This window comes from Vigna angularis, chromosome 9 (assembly GCF_016808095.1).
Source record: "Vigna angularis cultivar LongXiaoDou No.4 chromosome 9, ASM1680809v1, whole genome shotgun sequence".
In the NCBI taxonomy this organism is placed as follows: domain Eukaryota; kingdom Viridiplantae; phylum Streptophyta; class Magnoliopsida; order Fabales; family Fabaceae; genus Vigna; species Vigna angularis.
The window spans coordinates 1,612,312-1,631,693 of record NC_068978.1 but is presented as its reverse complement, the minus strand read 5'-3'; the positions used below and the strand labels follow the sequence as shown (position 1 = coordinate 1,631,693).

The 19,382-nt window shown below is 31.9% G+C and overlaps 2 protein-coding genes and 1 long non-coding RNA gene across 3 annotated transcripts; all 3 read right to left on the bottom strand.

The window, feature by feature from the left end:
• Positions 1-1,656: 1,656 nt before the first annotated feature.
• LOC108318724 (histidine-containing phosphotransfer protein 4) lies at positions 1,657-3,180 on the bottom strand. Its single transcript, XM_017556278.2, has 6 exons — positions 3,067-3,180; positions 2,744-2,874; positions 2,579-2,650; positions 2,360-2,431; positions 1,998-2,070; positions 1,657-1,908 (listed from the first exon to the last, which is right to left on the bottom strand). Exons 1-6 carry the CDS (start codon positions 3,124-3,126, stop codon positions 1,861-1,863), a joined length of 456 nt encoding a protein of 151 aa, XP_017411767.1. The 5' UTR covers positions 3,127-3,180; the 3' UTR covers positions 1,657-1,860.
• A 6,824-nt stretch (positions 3,181-10,004) lies between these two features.
• LOC108320572 (uncharacterized) lies at positions 10,005-11,291 on the bottom strand. Its single transcript, XR_008245320.1, has 2 exons — positions 11,067-11,291; positions 10,005-10,941 (listed from the first exon to the last, which is right to left on the bottom strand). It is a non-coding gene; the product is annotated as an uncharacterized LOC108320572 (long non-coding RNA).
• A 2,188-nt stretch (positions 11,292-13,479) lies between these two features.
• LOC108320470 (NADP-dependent malic enzyme) lies at positions 13,480-18,788 on the bottom strand. Its single transcript, XM_017551886.2, has 20 exons — positions 18,562-18,788; positions 18,075-18,343; positions 17,854-17,974; positions 17,350-17,424; positions 17,033-17,184; positions 16,802-16,907; positions 16,662-16,727; positions 16,309-16,404; positions 16,129-16,200; positions 15,934-16,017; positions 15,761-15,859; positions 15,588-15,635; positions 15,464-15,517; positions 15,279-15,377; positions 15,108-15,197; positions 14,943-15,020; positions 14,772-14,846; positions 14,589-14,679; positions 14,371-14,499; positions 13,480-13,809 (listed from the first exon to the last, which is right to left on the bottom strand). Exons 1-20 carry the CDS (start codon positions 18,589-18,591, stop codon positions 13,721-13,723), a joined length of 1,923 nt encoding a protein of 640 aa, XP_017407375.1. The 5' UTR covers positions 18,592-18,788; the 3' UTR covers positions 13,480-13,720.
• Between the last annotated feature and the right edge of the window lie 594 nt (positions 18,789-19,382).

The following is a 19,382-nucleotide window of genomic DNA, read 5'->3' as shown; positions in this document are numbered from 1 at the left end:
GTTTTTAGTCCTCATAGTTTTGAAACTCTTACTATTAGTTCTTAAGGACGGCGTTAACTTTTAGTAGATGTGGCTAACGGCCAGCCCACGTGTGATGTCATCTTCCCTGACTACTTTTAATTGACGTGGCAGTAAAGGTGTGGTGGTCGGTTGGTCTGATGGGTGGTCGACCATAATGTCTGTTGTTGGGGAAAGACCGAACGGTGTTGGGCAAAGACCGAACGATTATGGTGACGGGTGGAGTTCAATATATGAAAGACCGAACGGTGTTGGGCAAAGACCGAACAATTATGGTGACGGGTGGAGTGTAATATATGAAAAACCGAACGATGTTGGAAAAATACCGAACGGTTATGGACAAAGACCACCATGCCAACCACCACACCTTTACTGCCACATCAATTAAAAGTAGTCAGGTGTCATAACACGTGGACAGACCGTTAGCCACGTAAAACAAAAGTTAACGCTATCCAATTTTAAGGACTAACAGTAAGAGTTTCAAAACTATAAGAACTAAACCATCCAAGTTTTGAGTAGAGACTAAAACAAAAATCGTGTGATACTTCAGGGACGAAAAACATATTTAATCTATTAAAATAAAACAAATGATTGATTTTTGTCACAATTTGAGTTTTTTATTTTATTTTATTTAGAGAAATTTGTTACATTGTAAATAAATTTCAATTTACGAATTTGTAAGATCTTTTTAATAAATTATCCTAGCATCGCAAAATTTCTCTAGTGAGAAATTTACTAAATTTCTTAATCTTTTTTTATTACTAGAATTTCATCCAACAAATTTTTCAAAAACCTAAAATATGTTTTTTTTTCCTATTTAATATACTCTTATGATATATTTATATTATAATGTTTATATTTCATGACACACACATGTATATAATATATATATAAAATTAAAAATTCAAAAGTCATGTCCCTGTCACTAGTGATCGTTCTACCTCTGATCATTACTATTATTTAGAGAAAGAAAAAATCACAATCAACTTCTACTTTTAAAGGATTTTCTTTTTGCGGTTAAAACGTGATTAATGATCTTATGAGAATTCAATTTATTAAAAAATTTATAAGCTATTTTAAAATAATATATCTATTTACGTATTAAAAACATGTGCAACACAAGATTATAAAATATGTTATAGTGAGAACATCATCATCTGTTAAGTTGCTCCGGTGGGGTTTCAACCAAACAGAGGATTAATTAGTTACACATAACTTTATAAGCAAAAGAAATTGTACATTTGATATTTGTAACATACATTATAAATATTCAACCAATTTTTTATCGACCATTTATTTGTCATAACTTCTATTATTTTATGAGTAATAGTATATATTTGATAGTTTATTATAATAATATGAATGCGAAAATTGACAAGATAATTTAAATGTTAATTTTATATTATTTTAATAAGATTACCAAGTAGTTATATTGGAAATAAAAATTCTCAAATTTTTTCTGTTTCTGTTGAGCCTGATGTTCCAAGATTCTGATACTTTAGTAATGCCTAGAGAAAGACAATCACAATTTGTCTGTTGGTAAGTTTTGACAAAGCCTAAAAAAGCCTTCTTTTAACCAAATATTATAATGAAAATAAACTTTGAAACATTTGAAATAGGAACATGTTATTGATCAGAGTTACATTACATGTATATATAATATAAATAGTAAGTATAAAGTACATTAGTAATATTCCTGTAACATCTGGAAAAAAAATGATATTTTGAAACAAAATATCTCAAAAGGGAGAACATCAGTTCTCTGTGGTGAATATATATTTTTCTATGCTACAAAATTCACCAATTACATTTGCCTTATTTTGCAGCTCTCATCAGCTCTCTTTATTTGGAGCGACATGCAGTTTCCTGGGGTCCAGCTTGCCTTGCCAACTGCACCAAACAAACAACACTGCTTTAACAACACATTGCCAAACACAACAATTTTACAACACAATTTCACTGTTCTATACTCTTCTCACCTGGAAATAAGCTTCAAGTTTCTTTCTAAGTGCAGCATATTCTTTCTTCAACTGCTGGAAGCTCCTCATGCATCTGCATATCCAAGCAAATACAATAGCATCATTGCTTAGGAAAATTCACAATTGGATCATGTTAAGTTTACGGAGAAAGAGAAAGATATAACACTGATAACATCTAAGTCTGGATTGATACCACTCTCTCTGGATTAACGAGTCTTCATTTACTGTTTCATTTTTTCATTTCTACTTGTGATTAGATTCTCAACTATTCATCTTCTGCACTAACTAAAATGCATTAAGTCTTCAGTTTTTGGCCCTGGTGTGGCAGCTTGTGTGAAAAGATCAAAAGAAAGATATATTACCCTTCAGCATTTCCTGCTCTGCAATATTCCCTAAACAGATTGCACTCTGCTTTCACCTTTTTGGCTCCTATGCTGCAATCCATGTAGACCAAACAAAAGAATTGAAATATTAATCAAGATTCTTTTTTGTGATAAAGTCAACACAGTATGTTCAAGATGATACTTTTAAATAACATTTCACCAAACTTGTTACTTTTTTTTGGACTATTTTATATTTACCTTGAGCTGCTTCCTTTGAACTGATGCATGAGAGTGTCCAGCTTGTTGAAATCCAGAGGGTTCCTCTCTTTCCTACAAGCACAAAAATGAAGAAATCCATTAATTTATGAACTTGCTGTCAAGAAAAAGGAAAACACAAGAGAATGGTGAAATCAATTAGCTTACAGAGCTTGCTCTATGCTTGAGATTAGCCGTGACGAATCACGATAGTGAAGAGTGACAATTTCCTCAACGAAGTTGGGATTTGCATCATCCTGCAATTCCTCCAGTTGGATAAACTGTTCATCCAGTAACCCCTGTAGAGAACCAATGTTAAAATCCATCATTCAACTGCTATCTATGGAGGCAGCAACAGAACACAAGATAAGGTTTGATTTTTCCGACATCATGAAAATCAGTGTCATGATGAGTGTATTTTGAGAATTCATTAAAAGACAATGAAGAATTGAAAATCATGAACTGCAGAAGAATAGGGATGAGGGAAGAACCTGATCAAAGAGGGACTGTTTCATTGCTGCAACCTGCCTGCGGGATTGGTTTCTGTCCATTGGAAGAGAATGTTTGAGAGAATAAGTTAAGAGTGAGAAGGTTGAAGGGAGTGCATGAAATGAAGGTGGGAAGAGAAAGGGTTTTATAGGAGAGAAAAGATGTCAGGTGTCTAGGATCTAAGAAGTGAGAAGCACAAGACAAAAAGCTTCACCTTTTGTTTTCGATCATTGATGAAAAATTTGGAATGTTGCATTGCATGCATTCTCATTCTCTTTCACACATTTACTTCATAAGCAAGCACTAGGAAAAAGAGTATCTTCTTGAATGGTATTTGCACATTTCAATCATATTTTCTTTCTTCTCCCTTCACATGACATGGATGATGGATCACGTACTTATTCTTGTAATTTTTTTTTTAAAATAGCATATTCTGCTAAAATCTTTAAAAAATTTCTGTTTTTTTATTTTTTTTCATGTAATATTTTTTTAGAGTCATTCCTAAAAGTTGAATTTGTTATAACCGTTTAGTTAATTAGAATTGAGCGATGAGCAGGCGACTATCTAGCAATGAAACAATCAGTAAATTGATCAGTCGGATCATAAATAAGACTAACTATCAAAGAGTAATTATGTTAACTCTTGATCAGGTAGCATATAGGCCGGTCGAACTTAATTAGAAATGCATCATGAAAATCTATAAATAGAAATTTGATATTCAAGTAATCAGTTACTTTTATGCATTTATTACCAAATTATTTAGATAAACACTGATTTAAATGTCAGAATGTTTTTTTGTATTTACCGAAAATTAAAGATCTAATTGTGAAGTTAAAAAATAATGTCTAAAAAAATTAACCTTAACTCCACCAACCGAATTATTATTGATAAAATAATTAATTTGAATTTAGAAAGGACTAATTTATCGAATAAAATAGAAAAAAATGAGAATTATTACGTCTGGAAAATAAATTGGTTGGAAAAGATGAAACTGTGGTGAGATGTAACAGATTATTTTACAATGGGAAAAAAGTGAGTGTACGGAAACGTTGCGCCAGCATCGAGCATCGCATTAACTCGATGTTGTTGATTGCGAACATTGCAACAGAACATTGAGATGACATTATATACATAGACGGATTTTCAGTCCAAATCCATTTCAATATTTTAACTCTTTTATTCTTAGTTTTTTTAAATTGGAAAAGATGACAAGTTCCAGAGTATTGTTGCTTTGTTTTCAGAAATTTACTTAGGAGAACATACTGACTATAGTAAATTATACTTAAATAAATTTTGAGTTATACCTCTTTTTACATAATATTTATTCTTACAAATACTTAATAAAAATGAATTAAAATACAAATTTTATAAATTTTCTTTCATCAAAGTAAAAATTTTAAAAAATTCTTAAAATATATTATAACTCTAAGGCTGTGTTCTTTTGGGTAGATTTGGGGGAGATGATTTGAATGGATTTGAGGGTAATTTTTTAGTTGTTTTTTTAAGTGAATTTGTGAGTAATTGAGAGTGGATTTAGAAGTAAAGTTTGTGAGAATTAGTGTAGGATTTGATTGATGTGATAGATTTTAAAAATTAGTTTAATTGGTAGAATTTAAAGATTACCAAAATGCCCCTAATTATAAAAGTAATATAAAATGTTATATTTAATTATAAAAATGTTTATAAAGAAAAAAAATTATGAATAATTTATAAAATTAATGTTTAAAAATTATAAAAATTAAATAATCAACTTATTTTTAATAAATTAGAAAATATAATATACTTAATTTTATTAAAATGTACATTTTTTAAATTATAATATTAAAATAATTATAAAAAAAATTGAAAAATATATATTGCGTAACCGGTTACGCGTTCGCGTCGCGTAACCGGTTACGCGTTCGCGTAACAGGTTACGCGGGTGCAAGCAAAATTCATTCTTCTCTGTAACCGGTTACACTCTGCTGTAACCGGTTATTTTTGGCTGATGTATGGAAGCAAAGATGGGTATATATGTCTTTTCGTCGTAAATCATCGCAAATCCTCTCACATTTGCGAGATGAGCTGAACAGTGGAATCCCGCAAATCAGCGAATATCCATCTTACCAAATCCGTGCACATCCATCAAAACGAACGACCTTGCTTTTGGAAATCCATCCGCGGTAATTCACGTGAATAGTGTTTTCCCTCCAAACGAACACAGCCTAAACGAGGTAAAACCTTAATAAATATGACATAATATCTAACTATTCCAAAAAGTTGGGTTGATTCTTATTTGACTAATAATAGAATAATATATTTACATTCACTTGATATAAGATTAAAATGTAAAAAAAAGTAAATTTTTATATTTTTAGAAAATAAAAAGGAAAATATTAAATAATATAAAAAAATTATGATTGTCAAAGTATTATTTCTCTTCTTATTTAGAGTTTATGTCAAATTATTTTTTTCTTTTCAATTTTTTTATCAATATATCTTGTTAGAAAATGTTATAAGAAATTGTACTAATTTTTTTTTGTATGAAAAAAATATAACAATATTAATAACAATAAGAAGAAAAGTAATGAAATCTTATATTTATAACAGGCAGAACAATTAAAACAGCATTATGGATGAGAAGTGAACATGAATATCAAAAGTTAACTCCATAGGATCTAACTTAAATATTATTCTCGTTTTTCAAAATACAACAAAGCTTCACGAACTTTTTTTAATAGTATGTTTATGAAAAAAAGGAAAAATTAAAATTATTTTTTCTATAAACATGTAATTGTTAATTTTTAACTTATACATAAACTAATCTTACAAACCAATTGCTTTACAATGTTATATAATTATAAATATGACAAGATTGTTAAATTTATGTGCTTTCTTTAAGTTATCTAATTTATTTTCATGTAGATTTTTTTTAACATAAAGGAATATAAAATACTTTAATTAACTCAATTTATATAAGTAGACAACATTGTCTCGTGTCATCATCATGTAGCACCACGTTGAAAAAAAAAGTAGGTTATGGAAATAGGATGTGAAAGAAGAAAGAATAACTGCAATCTTTTCTCTTCCCCTTTTTAATATCAGAAACGCACCAAATTGACATATACTATGTTCTATATATTAACTCATATCTGGATGATTTTTTTTCTTTCGATTTTTTAAATTGAAAAATAGTTTAATAATAAAAATGATCAAATATATTATTCGTATTTTAATCTTCATATTTACATGCTTCATGTTAATAATTTGTGGTTGGAGAAAAAGGAAACTACATTAAAAATTGAAATACCCCAAAATATGGGTATCGCATGAGACAAAGAATTTATCCTAAATAGCTCAAAAAATGATAATTGCCTTTGTTAATTGCTGTTTGTATCATCACCATGCTTTCATAACAGTATACTCACATTAATTAAATAAGATTTCTAGAAGGAATAACTGCCAGAAAGAAGAGTGGAGCAGACCGTTGATTCTATGAAAAGACATTGATAATATTTAAACCTGTTCTTTTCTGATCGTGACACATTATCCCATTCCTGAACAAAATTATATATGTTTTTCACATCAGATGTGATACAATTATAGTTAAGAGAGTAGAATAATCTAAATGTGAGAAAAGACAAATTATAATATATAAATGAGGTGCAATTCTCGTCTTACAAGTCGATTTTATAGGGTTGAAGTAGGCTTAAAAATCTACTTTCTAATATGGTATCAAAGCCTATCCTAACGATATTTCTTGTTTCTTGGACATTTCTATTCTATCCGCGGGCTGTTATTGGACCACCCAATTTCTACATCAACTAGAGATGAGTTAGGTTTAAGCTCACTTTCTAATATGAGTGTAGTATATGTTGGTTCATCTTAATGAAACTTGCTTATCTGAATACTCTTTCCTAAGAAGACTTTCAGTATAGGGATCGACACCACTTTTTACCAAAAATCTTAAAGCAAGGAGTTAACGGGTCTTTCATCTTTATATAATGTTCTACTTTCTTATTTCTATCCAACTTGGGACTTAGACTCACTCTTGGATTCCTAACGGTATAGGGAAATTGATGTGTAGGTTTTACGATGGTAAGATATTGTCTGTTCTAAACTAAATTTTTACAGATTTCTTAGTAATGGAAGTATAGAATGTCTATGTAAACTTACGTTCATCTTTTAGTTTTATCCAAAATGGAACTTTTGTTTGTGTGTAACATGTTAGATCTTCTGCGATGCTGATAATGAGAAACCAATATTAGTTCAGTGCTTCACATTCATTTTTGTAAACATCAGTATGATATTGAAAATTCTTATGCTTTCAAATGCTCTGTGGATAGAAATCACAAAGACCATTGTTTGAAAAAACAGAAACCATATGACACTCGTATCTGCCTTTATACTCGTATATACAATAATTTGTATATATTTCTGTTGACAGAAAAGGTGAAGGGACATGAAAAAAGTCAACTGCTTTCACTCTACCAAGGATTTTTCTAGGACACGTGCCCTGCTGCTTGTTGCTTCCATTAGAATATTATTGAAACACGTTGCACTTTAACCATGTTGAATGTGATTGCAGCAGTGAAATGCAACTCCAAATTTAACAGTGAGCTGTTTATTTTGTTTTTTGTTGCTTCTTCCGTAATCCTTCTTTTTTTGCCTTATTAGTGCATCTTTTTTATGAGATGCAATCACGATCATGAAACAAACATCAAGGGCCATATCTTACACCACTTACTCTCTCTTCTCCACTGTTTTAGAGGCTTATTGAGAATGCAGTATCAATTAAACATGAGTCCAACTACGTAAGAAAGAAATTGACACCACTCTCGATCTAAAATATAGAAATAATGAATTAACGGATCTTCACCTTTATATGGTATTCGAGTTTCTCATACGTTTACACTCACACTTGGATTCTTAACCGTGTATCTAAACATGTAAAATTAGGAGAAGTTGGACAGAACAAAACCATGTTACTGTGAGAAAGGATGGTGCAGAGAGAATAAGGAAGAGGGGAATCAGCAAGTGACTCTAAAAGAGGGAAACAAAAATAAGAGAGAAAAATTCCCAATGATTGACATGAGAATTTTGGCATGCAGCTGAGTGGTCCATGATGTCCTTCTCAACAATTTCTGGAAAGGGAAAGGTTTAAAAGGAGAAATAAGTGTTGGAGAAGAGATACTTTGTTTATTCTTCGGCCACACTGAAATGAAAGGACTAATTCAACCCTCTTCACCTTCTTGCTGCTCCTTTTCTCCAATAGCATATTAATTGTTTGTTGTTTCTCCTCCATGTGTGAGTGAGTGGTCACATCTGTTTCTTTGTAAAGAGTTAAAAAGCTTAATGTTTTGAGTGAGTGGTGGAAGGAAAGGGATCAGAATCTGGTTTCTTAGTCATTTTCAAGTTTGGCAGATTGTGGCTTATTTTTTCCTTTCTCTCATTACTATCTCCTATCTCCTATCTTGATAAGGATCCACCCTGGACAATCATCATTCCTACCTATACTTGCATCACCATTCTAACACCAACTACCAGTAAAATATCTTTTCTGGTTAACCAATTGTAGAAATTCTTGTCCAAACCATTTAAAGCGTATATAATATCAAATGCAGCATATGCTGATGTAAATGTTTCTGCTACGAACCATGCAGAATCACTGTCAAAGAATTCAAAAAATATCACAAGTGATGTTATTTTTTCATGTCCTTATTTAAACAATCTAACTAAAGTTTTGGGTAAATAGTAGTGTAAATTCTTTATATAGTTGAACTTAAATTTCATTGGTATTATGTCTCTGATAAACCTCCTCTTCGATAGACTTAACACTGAGCAATAGCAGCATATGAGATTACATACACTATTAGTAGTTTGTTAGCAGCACAGTATCTTAATCTTTTGAAGTTAAGAAAAATGATTGTGGTATGAAGAAGATTAAGAAAAAGTGATAAAAAAATTGTGGAATATTCTGTGAGAAAAGGGAGATGGAGGCATTGTATTCTACGACATATGGGGTGCCACGTCAAAGAATTAGCTTCTGAAATGGGATGCCACGTTGAAGCATAAACAGGAGAAGGACCTGAAAAAAGGGTATGCCTATTCTTTGCTTTCCTCATCAAGAATGTTGTGACACATGGAAATGGAGAGAGAGAGGTTAGAGGTTAGCTGAAGTTGCTTTCTTAGTGATAGTGAGTGTGTATTGTATTGTATTCTCTTCTGGCAGCATAAATTCTGCTCATCTTCTTCACAGCAGAATCCATTGCTACCAAGACACATTGATTGTTGAAAGCAGCTAGCATGCCACTAAAGACAACTTTTGATCTGTTCTCCAAAAAAATTATCCAATAAAAGATAAGATGAACGAGACATGTTCCTCGTAGTAAAACAACATCAAATGCCAATGTTGGACGATAGATAACTGGCCAAACACAGCCCCTCAAGCAATCAGGTACACTTACTACTATCACTCACGAATGCAGTTGTCAGCATGTCCAATAGACACACAAGCATGGTTTCATATGCTCTCTACTATGTTGTCATAAAGTTCTTATTCTTCTGCACAACAATGCTAGGCAAAATGAACCACCCTTCACTTAATCTAGCTTTCCCACCAAGGCTCAATAATTGTCTATACGTTATACATATTCTTCTAAACTAGATTATGATCTGCCACAATACCAAATCACACCAAGTGTAAAAGATCCAACAAATTATCTCCATATCACGTGCCAGATTGATGCTTAGATCCTTTTGAATCTATTTCTTAGTGAGTTGTAATCGTTTTAGAACGATTAGGGAAAGAAGAAAATTTACAACTTCTAACATTATATTAGATTGGACCGAATTCGACATAATTTCCATTTCGATTCATTTTAATATATTATTTGATTTAATTTGTCTCAATTCAGTTGTTGAAGAATTGTAACATCCCGATTATATAGAAAACATATATAATAAAAACGTCATCATGCATAATATAGGAAAACAATCAAGAGTAATTAGGATTACAGTCATCCTCAAAAGGGTCTTCAGAATTTAAAACTTGACATACTAGAGTGTTTTGAAAGATAAGGAAACACTTAAATTCCTAATGAACTAAGCAGCAACATTGTCTTCCTCCAAAGCCTGCTCTAGAGGCACCTCATCCGTCTCTGCTCACATCCAAGTGGATGATCATTGCAAAAGAAAGCATACCCAAGCAAACACAAACACACAAGCAAGGGTGAGCTAGATATACAAAAATCATGTTATACCAATCACACACAATATGCAATTAAAGGCAGATATATTAGACCACGCAACATAACTTCTTACACTTTACACTTGACTCATCCGAACTAGAATGATTGCCGAGCTATGGCGGGTTATGCACTCGTGGTGGCCTCTACTGCTTTGCAAAGCCATTGCCAATGGGTTTCACCCTACCACACTCACGAGGTTAGTCCGTTATCACTTACCTTGGGCCATACTGGAAGCACCCAAGACTAGGACCTCCTGCTACTCCTCACCACATGGATCAATCCTCTCTACTTAAGAATGAAAGACCATTGGAGCGTCAGGAAAACCCCCAAAACTTAACTACCATGCATTCATTCCAAACACTGAGGGCACCACCATGAATCCTCACCTTGAGGCCATGGAATTACATCCATTACACATAGGGCACCACTATGTGACCTCCCTTGAGATCCATGGAATTACGTCAATTACACATATTTGTTACATTCAACCACCAAACATGTCTCATACATTCACATACTTTCAGTATAATAACATTACCACGATCATACTGTATTCTAGCTCCCCTTACCTTGAAACTTCTTTGTTCAACTCAAAGACCCGCAACTACAGTACCTCACACGCGAATAATCTAGACAGCACCCTACAACCTGCAATGCAGTGATTAAGAACAACTCTTAGAGCTAGAATGAACGGAAGAAAACGTAAAGATACACTAGGCACCTGCAACTTGCCCTAGGTCCCAAACAGCGGAGAACAGTGAAGAGCTACTTACCCGCTGAAGAATGAAAATCTATTCGGATGGTTGCGAAGGTCTCTATGCCGTGGTCACTTGAGCACCACCTAATCCAACATGCAACCACTAAATGTGAGGGAATGGTAGAGAGAAGGCAGAGAGAAATGGAAGATCAAACTTTTTAGAGAGAGAATGAGAAGCTGAGATAATGAACTCAGATTTTGAAAGGTTCCTTCCTAAGGTCATAGTGCCCTTAACCTTATGGGCCTGACTGCCTCAACCTAAGGCCCAAGTGTCATATATTTTCAGGCCCTTACAAGAATTATTTTTTGATTCAATATAATTTTTAACTATATAAAGTATAATTAATTTTTAAGTTAGAATTATTTTTTAGTTCAATGCAAATTTTAACTATTAAATACAGTACAATTAATTTTGCTTATCTCTTCTTACTAAAAGAAGGAACAAATTCAGTAATTTTAATTAATTTTTGTGTTAAATGATCAATTTTAATATTTTTAAAAAAATGTAAAAAAAATCAATTAAAAATGAACGAAGTGACTTTTTTCCACTAATTCGTTAGTGTTAGAATATTAGCAAAACATAATTGATGCAGAGAGGACAAGATTTTTTAGGATTTTTACATAATGAGATAGGTGTTAAAAGCAGGATAAAAATAGGGATACTTGTTAGTTTTAAATGGTAACTAATGCTGTCATGTTCAAAAGTTGTTTATACTCACTTCCTTGCAAGTAAAATCCATTTTTTAGAGTGAAACTCTGTATTTAGATTTATTAATTTAATCACTAATCTTTCTATATATTAAATTTGAAACTTCAATTCAATAAAGGCTTATCATAAAATTTGCTTCTATTATTATTACAACTATTATTTTTTATTATTCTATTTTTTCCTCCACACATAAAAGTTATTATAATTTATTACCAAAAACACGTGTTTTTACCTTATGATAATTTTTTTTATTATAATTATTATTAAAATAATTTTTTTTATTAAATTTCAAAAGAAATATTCTTAGAAAATAATTATAAAAATAAAACAGATTTTAAAGAGCAAACTAATTTATATTAATAAGAGTAAGATGAGTAATGAAATCTTTATAGTAAAAAACAGTTACTTACCAAAATTATTCCTCTTTATACATACTTATAAATTTACTGTAACATTATTATTTGACTTACCTAATTATCCTTATTATGATATAAGCACCATAGAGTGTGTGTATATATATAATTGTTTGTTTCATTTCTATTTTATCATAAAATAGATATATTTACATTCGTTTTCTTACTATTTTAAATATAAATTAAATAATACTTAAAAAAATAAAAATTATTACTTTTTAAATATGAATTAATTCTTAAAAAAACTCATTCATGATGTTATCATTAATCAAGTAGATATATATAAATATCAAATCAAAATATCAACTAATAATTAAACAAGTTACATAATTGTAAAAAAATATATTAAAGGTGGTGTGTCAAATCAGTTACAAACCTAGTAACACAAATAAGTTAATAAAAATTTATAACTTAACTAATAAAATAGAATTAGTTTAGCAATTTAAAATTAAAATAGGAATGAAGAGATAAAGATACATTTCTATTATAATATTGTTTTCAATCTAAAAAATAAAATATTACACATTCACATACAATTAATAAATTTTTTTTTTTTAAATTGAAACGAATTCGATCAATGTCCACAAAACAAGTTTTGTTTGTTATCCTACTTCTTAATTATTACATGAAGGAATAAAAAGAAATTATATATATATATATATATATATATATATATATATTATTTTACATTCTAGATTAATCTAGAATATAAAACTTGTGTTATAAATTATATATTTCAAAAACATTTTTGGATTGTGTTCTAAAGCTCAAAATAAAGAAAAAGGTAAAATTAGAATTTTTAAAAGTATGAAGGTGCAATAAGAAATCATGAAGGTGGAGGAAGAAGCTGCCTTCGTTTAAAAAGAAATTGGACATAGGGCAAAGCCCGTCTAATAAAGATTGAACCATATTTACCTTATTCGGTTCAACTCAAGGAAATTATTTTCTACAATCTAAAAATTTAGTTGTACCATTTTTTCATAAGAATATAATTTATCACTAACAATTAAAATCCTCAGTATATTATTTTTTTAATCATATTCTTTTAATCGTGTAGAAAAAATACCGAAAAGAATAATTAAAATATTAAAAATCAAAATGGAGTGCAAATGGTCAATCTCTCTATGTCCAATAATGATATAGCATAGAACATTATTAGTCATCTGACCTTTTTTGAAAGATTTCTATGCTTATTTTTTTAGTATGTAGCAATTAAGGTGCACAGAAGTTTGATTATTTTAATTTTTTAATGAATAAAGGAAAAGAGGTATGCAAAAATGATATACCATAATCTAAACTATTGTATGTGGATGCTTACAAATGCTTCATTTTCTAATTTAAATTATTGTCAAATAAAATTTAAATCCAAATACAAAATATTTCAAGCTGTACTTAAGTCTATCTACCTACATTAACAACAACATAAACTCTATTTCACCAAATACAATAGCATAAAAGAGCAGGAAAAGGATAAAGAAAACACTCTATAATAGTAACAAAATAAAAAAAATAAAAACCCAAGAAAATGAGAAATGAACTATTGTGACTTCACAGGTAGTTTCTATAGGCTGGTGTATACATAGAGTTCTCAGCAAACTTCACCAAATCTTTTGGTTGAGGAAGGTTAGTGGCCAAGCCTGATCAAGGAGAAAAAGTATTAGAAACATGAAACAAAGTGTGCATGTTTTGATTACAGAAATGATACTTTAACATACATAAATTTTTTTACATTCATTTGACATTATTCATTTTTACTTTTTACTTTTTTTTCTTCTTAAAGATACAAAAGTTTACTCTTTTATGACCATTTTATCTTTGTAATGTGTGTCAGATGAAAGTAAATGTTTCACCCTACCATTACTCTTTGGATTAACATTGGAAAAGTTAAGAAATTCTTTTACTCTCAAAACAACTTTTTTCCTTCTTCATTTGGTGCATTGAATTTGCAAAAACACTTTCCAGAATTTAATCCAAACATAGCCAAAGTATTCAGATACAAAAATGATACTTTGATACATATAAACTTTTTATATTCATTTGACACTACCTTCTTTACTTTTTATTCTCTTTTTTCTCTAAAAATATGTAAATTCACTCTTTTATGACTATTTTATCTTTGTAACGTGTGTTAAATGAATGTAAATGTATGTCGGTGTATCATTATTCTTTTAGATATGAAAAGAAAAAGTAAAGTGTACCAAGCTCATAGGCCTTAGCAGCCACCTTGGCTGCAATGTGTGCTGAAATCTTTCTGATGTTTCTGAATGGAGGGTATATGAGCCCCTTATTATAGTCCTCTTGAGTCACCTGTGAAGCCAAAGCTTCAGCTGTTCCAAGAAATAGGATTTTCATTTAAATTATATAAGTATCCCAACCTTAACATTTTAAGTAAATGTTTGAATTTCTTCTGCATTACCAGCTGCCAGAAGAAGGTCATCATGCACACGAATGGTTCCAGACATTATTAAACCAAGACCAAATCCAGGAAAAATGTATGCATTATTGGCCTGAGTAACAAAGAACACATCTTATATTAAAAAAAATCATTTCATAGGATAGAGAAATTTTTAACATCTGTACAAACAAACTCCTTTGAGACCTGGCCAGGCACAAAAACTTTTCCACCATATTCAACAGGATCAAAAGGGCTCCCACTAGCAAAAATGGCACGTCCCTGATTGAGATAAAGAATAAATGAAAAATGATACCAGTTCTTACTCATCCATTCCAACCAAATAAGCAGAAAATAGCTTTGTCTTCTTCATATTACCTCGCTCCAAGTGTAAGCTTCTTCAGCAGTGCATTCTGACTGTGATGTTGGGTTGGAAAGGGAAAGAATAATAGGTTTCTACAAGGATTACAAATGATGGATAGATTAGCTTCTGTGGCATCAAAATGCACAGTAGGTTGGCAAGTGGATTGATTAACATGTTACCTCATTGATGGAAGCCATAGCTTCAATCACTTCCTTGGTAAAAGCTCTCCCTTGTCCTGATGTTCCGATTAAAACCGTTGGTTTAATTTTCTGAGAAGAAAACATTGAAATGTAAGAAGTTTGAAACTACTTCTATGTGGGTGAGAGAGAAAGAGAGATGGAGAGCCATACGTTAATAGCATCGACAAGTTTCTTAACAGGTTCATGTTCATGAGCCCAGGGTCTCTTGAAATGTTGAAGTGAGTCTTTGCGGGATTTCACAATCAAACCCTGCAAAAGTAAGAATGAAAGATTGATACAATGGTAAAAAAACAATTGCTTTCCACAGGAAAGAGCTAAATTGGCTTTTGTAAAACCTGTGAGTCCACCAACCAAATGTTCTTGCGCAATTCTTCTACTGGGACATTTGTCTGCCAAGACAATGGTTAGTTTCTGGAAAAATCTAACTCGTTCGTTTAATGATCATGTAAAAAATCTAACCCGTTTTGAAGTTTCAAGTGCTAGGAGTTCTGCTATTCCAGTGCCAGCCTGCAACCGCAAACCATGCAATTCAAGTGAACAACAATTCAAAGTAATCTGAATGATTAGGCTTTCTTATATGTAGGAAACAATGAAGAAGGAAAAAACATGATCCCAGAAGGGTAATGACTTACCTCTCCAGCACCAAGGAATAAGAACCTGTGATCAGTCAAGTTTCCCCCAACCAATTTCAGAGCTGAAACTACTCCTGCAAGAACAACTGATGCTGTTCCCTGAAACCAAGTGTTGCCTAAGTTATCGGTTACCGAAGTATCTAACTATATAATTTGAGAAAGGAATTTCTCACCTGAATATCATCATTGAAGACAAGATGTGTTGACCTATATTTTTCAAGTAGAGCAAAAGCATTGTGGTTTGCAAAGTCTTCAAACTAAAATATATCAAGGCAGATGCAGAAAACAGGAAAAGTTGAAATTAGCAAGTATTGCATACTTCATGTCCAATTACTCAAGAAATAATGTCTTTGTATACTTCTTAGTACCTGAACAAGGACTTTTTCACCATAAATCTGCTTGACTGCATTCATAAACTCATGCAGAAGTTCAGCATATTCCTGGAAGACGAAAAGGTAAAAAGAAATTTATTATTGCAGAACATTAGATGACAGAATGCCTGATGTTAAAACTGAGGCCAAGTAAATAAAGACAAATTATGAACCAACCTGCCCAGTTGCTCGTTTATGCTTGAGCCCTATATATAATTCTTCATTCAACAACTTCTCATTGTTTGTACCAACATCGATGGTAATAGGTAAGCACTGAAACAGTTTGACAATATAGTATACAGCTTTAATATAGCGAAAGTGGAAGACTGGACACTTTTTTATAAACAAATGCAGAGATCATAGAAGGCAAGCAAACTTTGAAATAGAAAATTGTAACACTATTTCAACAGTATAAAAGTATAAATTGCTACTACAAGTGTATTTACTATTCTGCAGAAAAATTATTGCAAATTGTCCAAAGTAACATATCACAAGAAGTTTGTAAGGTATGGTAGACCAAAAATACTTACTGCAGAAGGACGAACTCCACCAAGTGCTGAATATAGAGAAAGTTTTCCTACCGGTATTCCCATTCCCTGGTAATACAGTATTAGTTACCAAAAGAGAGATTACAAAACATCACAAATTTTATTCATGGTGAGTATACTACCTGACAGCCAAGATCCCCAAGACCCAGAATTCTCTCTCCATCAGTTACAACAATGACTTGAATGTTCTTCTCAGGCCAATTCCTTAGAACTTCAAGAATCCTCCCTCTTTAAAACCCATCCAATAGAAATGTAATAATTTCTTTTAGACAATTAATAGACACAGTACATTTAACTAAAAGGTAAGGACAGGAGATTGAGGAGGATGAAAGTGCAACTGAGCTCAAACTTACTTCTCCTTCAAACTTATATAAACTCCCTGAGGATGCATGAAGATACTCCCATATTTTTGGCATGCTTCACCAACTGTTGGAGTATAGACAACTGGTAGTAACTCCTCAACATGATCAAGCAGAAGCTTGTAGAACAATCTTTCATTTCTCCCCTGCAACCCAGCAAATAATTAATGAACATTCAATCCACATTATCCAATGTTTCTAGAAACTTTTGTGCCAAAGTAAAATTGAAACGGAGAGACAGACTAAAAGCAGTTTTCTTTTTTTATAAAAATATGCCAGAAAGTAAGAAAAGGAAGTGCTCTCAAGGCCACCTGAAGATCCATCATTGCCACGTACTTCTGCAATGGAACTTGATACTGGCGTATGTGTTGGATCATTTTTTTTACCTGAACAAAAGAAGCATTGATGACTATCACACATAATTTCAACATTTTATTTATTAAGATGAAACTATTCACTCAGTCACTATAGTTAGTTGTCTTCATTTTAAATTTCAGTTCCTACACAAGAAAATGATAAGCTGTAATCCATGCAAACTCTTTTTCTTGCAGCAGTTAATCATCTATGGGAATTCTTTGCAGAAGTTTTTTCTCTGATAATACTGATAGAGATCAAAAGAGAGCAGATCAATATTTTAACCTTCTCCACAATCCAATAAATTAATTCATCCAGTTCACACTCACTATTATGCCATTCTTTCTCTTTTCTGTCAAAAGATCCTACTGGTTATATTAATTTATTGGGTTTTCAATATATCATATTACCCTTATTAAAAAAAGATTATTAGGAAAACGTGATGTGATAAGATGATTAACCTGAGTTTCTTGAGAAATAACAGAAGGGGGAAGAAGGCCACGCAAGAAGTGTGCGTCCCTCTCTTCTTCAGTGAAGGCGAGACCCTTGTTGAAGTGTGGATCTCTCATCAAAGTATACCCACTAAAAGCCAATCAACAATGTCCCATTCATTCATTCATTCAACCACAAACAAGAAAAATTGAAGATCATCAAAACAAGTCTCACTCATTCACTCACTTACCTGGAAACAGAGACACTCCATGGAGTCACACACTGATCCTCCGTGGCCTTATCCTCGCCGTACACATCCCGGACGCCACCGCCAGCGATTGGGGTTTCGCCGACCGCCGTGGGAGTCCCATTTGCCTCTTTAGCCATCACGAAGCCGCCGTGAGTTTTGCCGCTGCTCGAAGTTGGAGCGCAACACGTCACTATCGATGGAGCAGAACGCCTCCTCTGTGAAGCAGAGAAGTTACTGCACGAAGACCACCCACCTACGCCCGACTTGCACTGCGCGTAAAGTTCACACGAAAACGGGAAAAGGGAGATTTTATCAATGCCCAGCCATAGAAATCAAACGATCTCGAGAAAATGACAAGAAAAATTGCTTTTTTTACGTTGCTGCTATACCAATTTTTTGCTAAAATTAAAGAATATAGTTTGTTAGTTTTACTGGGTTATGGAATAGTGAGTGTGTGGAATGTGGACTGAGAAGTGCTTTAATGTACCATGATGGAGCATGCATTGGAGGAGAACATGATGATGCTGAAACAAGTGTATGACAGAGAGAAAGTTGCGGTTTGATCACTGAGTCAATTGAAACAAAGGAGAGAGAAATGAAGAGAGAGAGAGTCTCGAGGAGAAGGAAAGGACAATAGCTGAATCTTTCCTCGTTTTTCTCTTCTCTCTGTCTCTCTCTCACTCTTTGCTCTTTTGCCTCTGTAAGATACATATAGCCTCCATGGAAGAGAAGGAAGGTACGTCATCACCATCATAGTATCTATGTTATTTGTATGAGTTTTTATTTGGTAATTCCCTATATAAAAGTATAAACAAAAATTATATTATTAGTCAATTAAATATTATTAAGAATATGATTTTCATAAAAAAAAGGAATTAATTCCATCTTGTATGTATGTAATGTATGATTGCCCATAGCCCTTCGAATTACCATTTTGAATTTAGTTTTAAGAGAAGTGAAAGTCTTACTATTTAATTAAACTTTGATAGCAGTTTGACTTATTGTTTTATGAAAAATTAAGAAATAAAAAGTTTCCTTGTTTAAAAGTATACTATATTTTTTTGAAACCTGTCAATTATTTTAATACTTAAAAATATGCTATTTATGTATTTATATTGATTATATACTTAATATTTATCGGGAGTTGAAAATAGAAGAAAACTAATGTTGATTAATTGTGAAATAAAAAAATAAAAAACTTGGTAAGTATTTTACAAGAATTCCGGCGAAAAACATAATGGTTTGCGTGTTCTTTGAGATTTACATAGAATAGTGTCTTTTTGGGTGCAAGAATGAATGAAGAGATTG

Coding starts and splice junctions, on each gene's coding strand:
- LOC108318724 (XM_017556278.2), bottom strand. CDS start 3,126: ATGGACAGAAACCAATCCCGCAGGCAGGTTGCAGCAATGAAACAGTCC. Junction 2,651..2,743: donor TCAAGCATAGAGCAAGCTCT/GTAAGCTAATTG, acceptor TTGTGCTTGTAG/GAAAGAGAGGAACCCTCTGG. Junction 1,909..1,997: donor AACTTGAAGCTTATTTCCAG/GTGAGAAGAGTA, acceptor TGTTTGGTGCAG/TTGGCAAGGCAAGCTGGACC.
- LOC108320470 (XM_017551886.2), bottom strand. CDS start 18,591: ATGTTCTCCTCCAATGCATGCTCCATCATG. Junction 16,728..16,801: donor TTGGGGATCTTGGCTGTCAG/GTAGTATACTCA, acceptor CTGTATTACCAG/GGAATGGGAATACCGGTAGG. Junction 13,810..14,370: donor TGCTAAGGCCTATGAGCTTG/GTACACTTTACT, acceptor CTCCTTGATCAG/GCTTGGCCACTAACCTTCCT.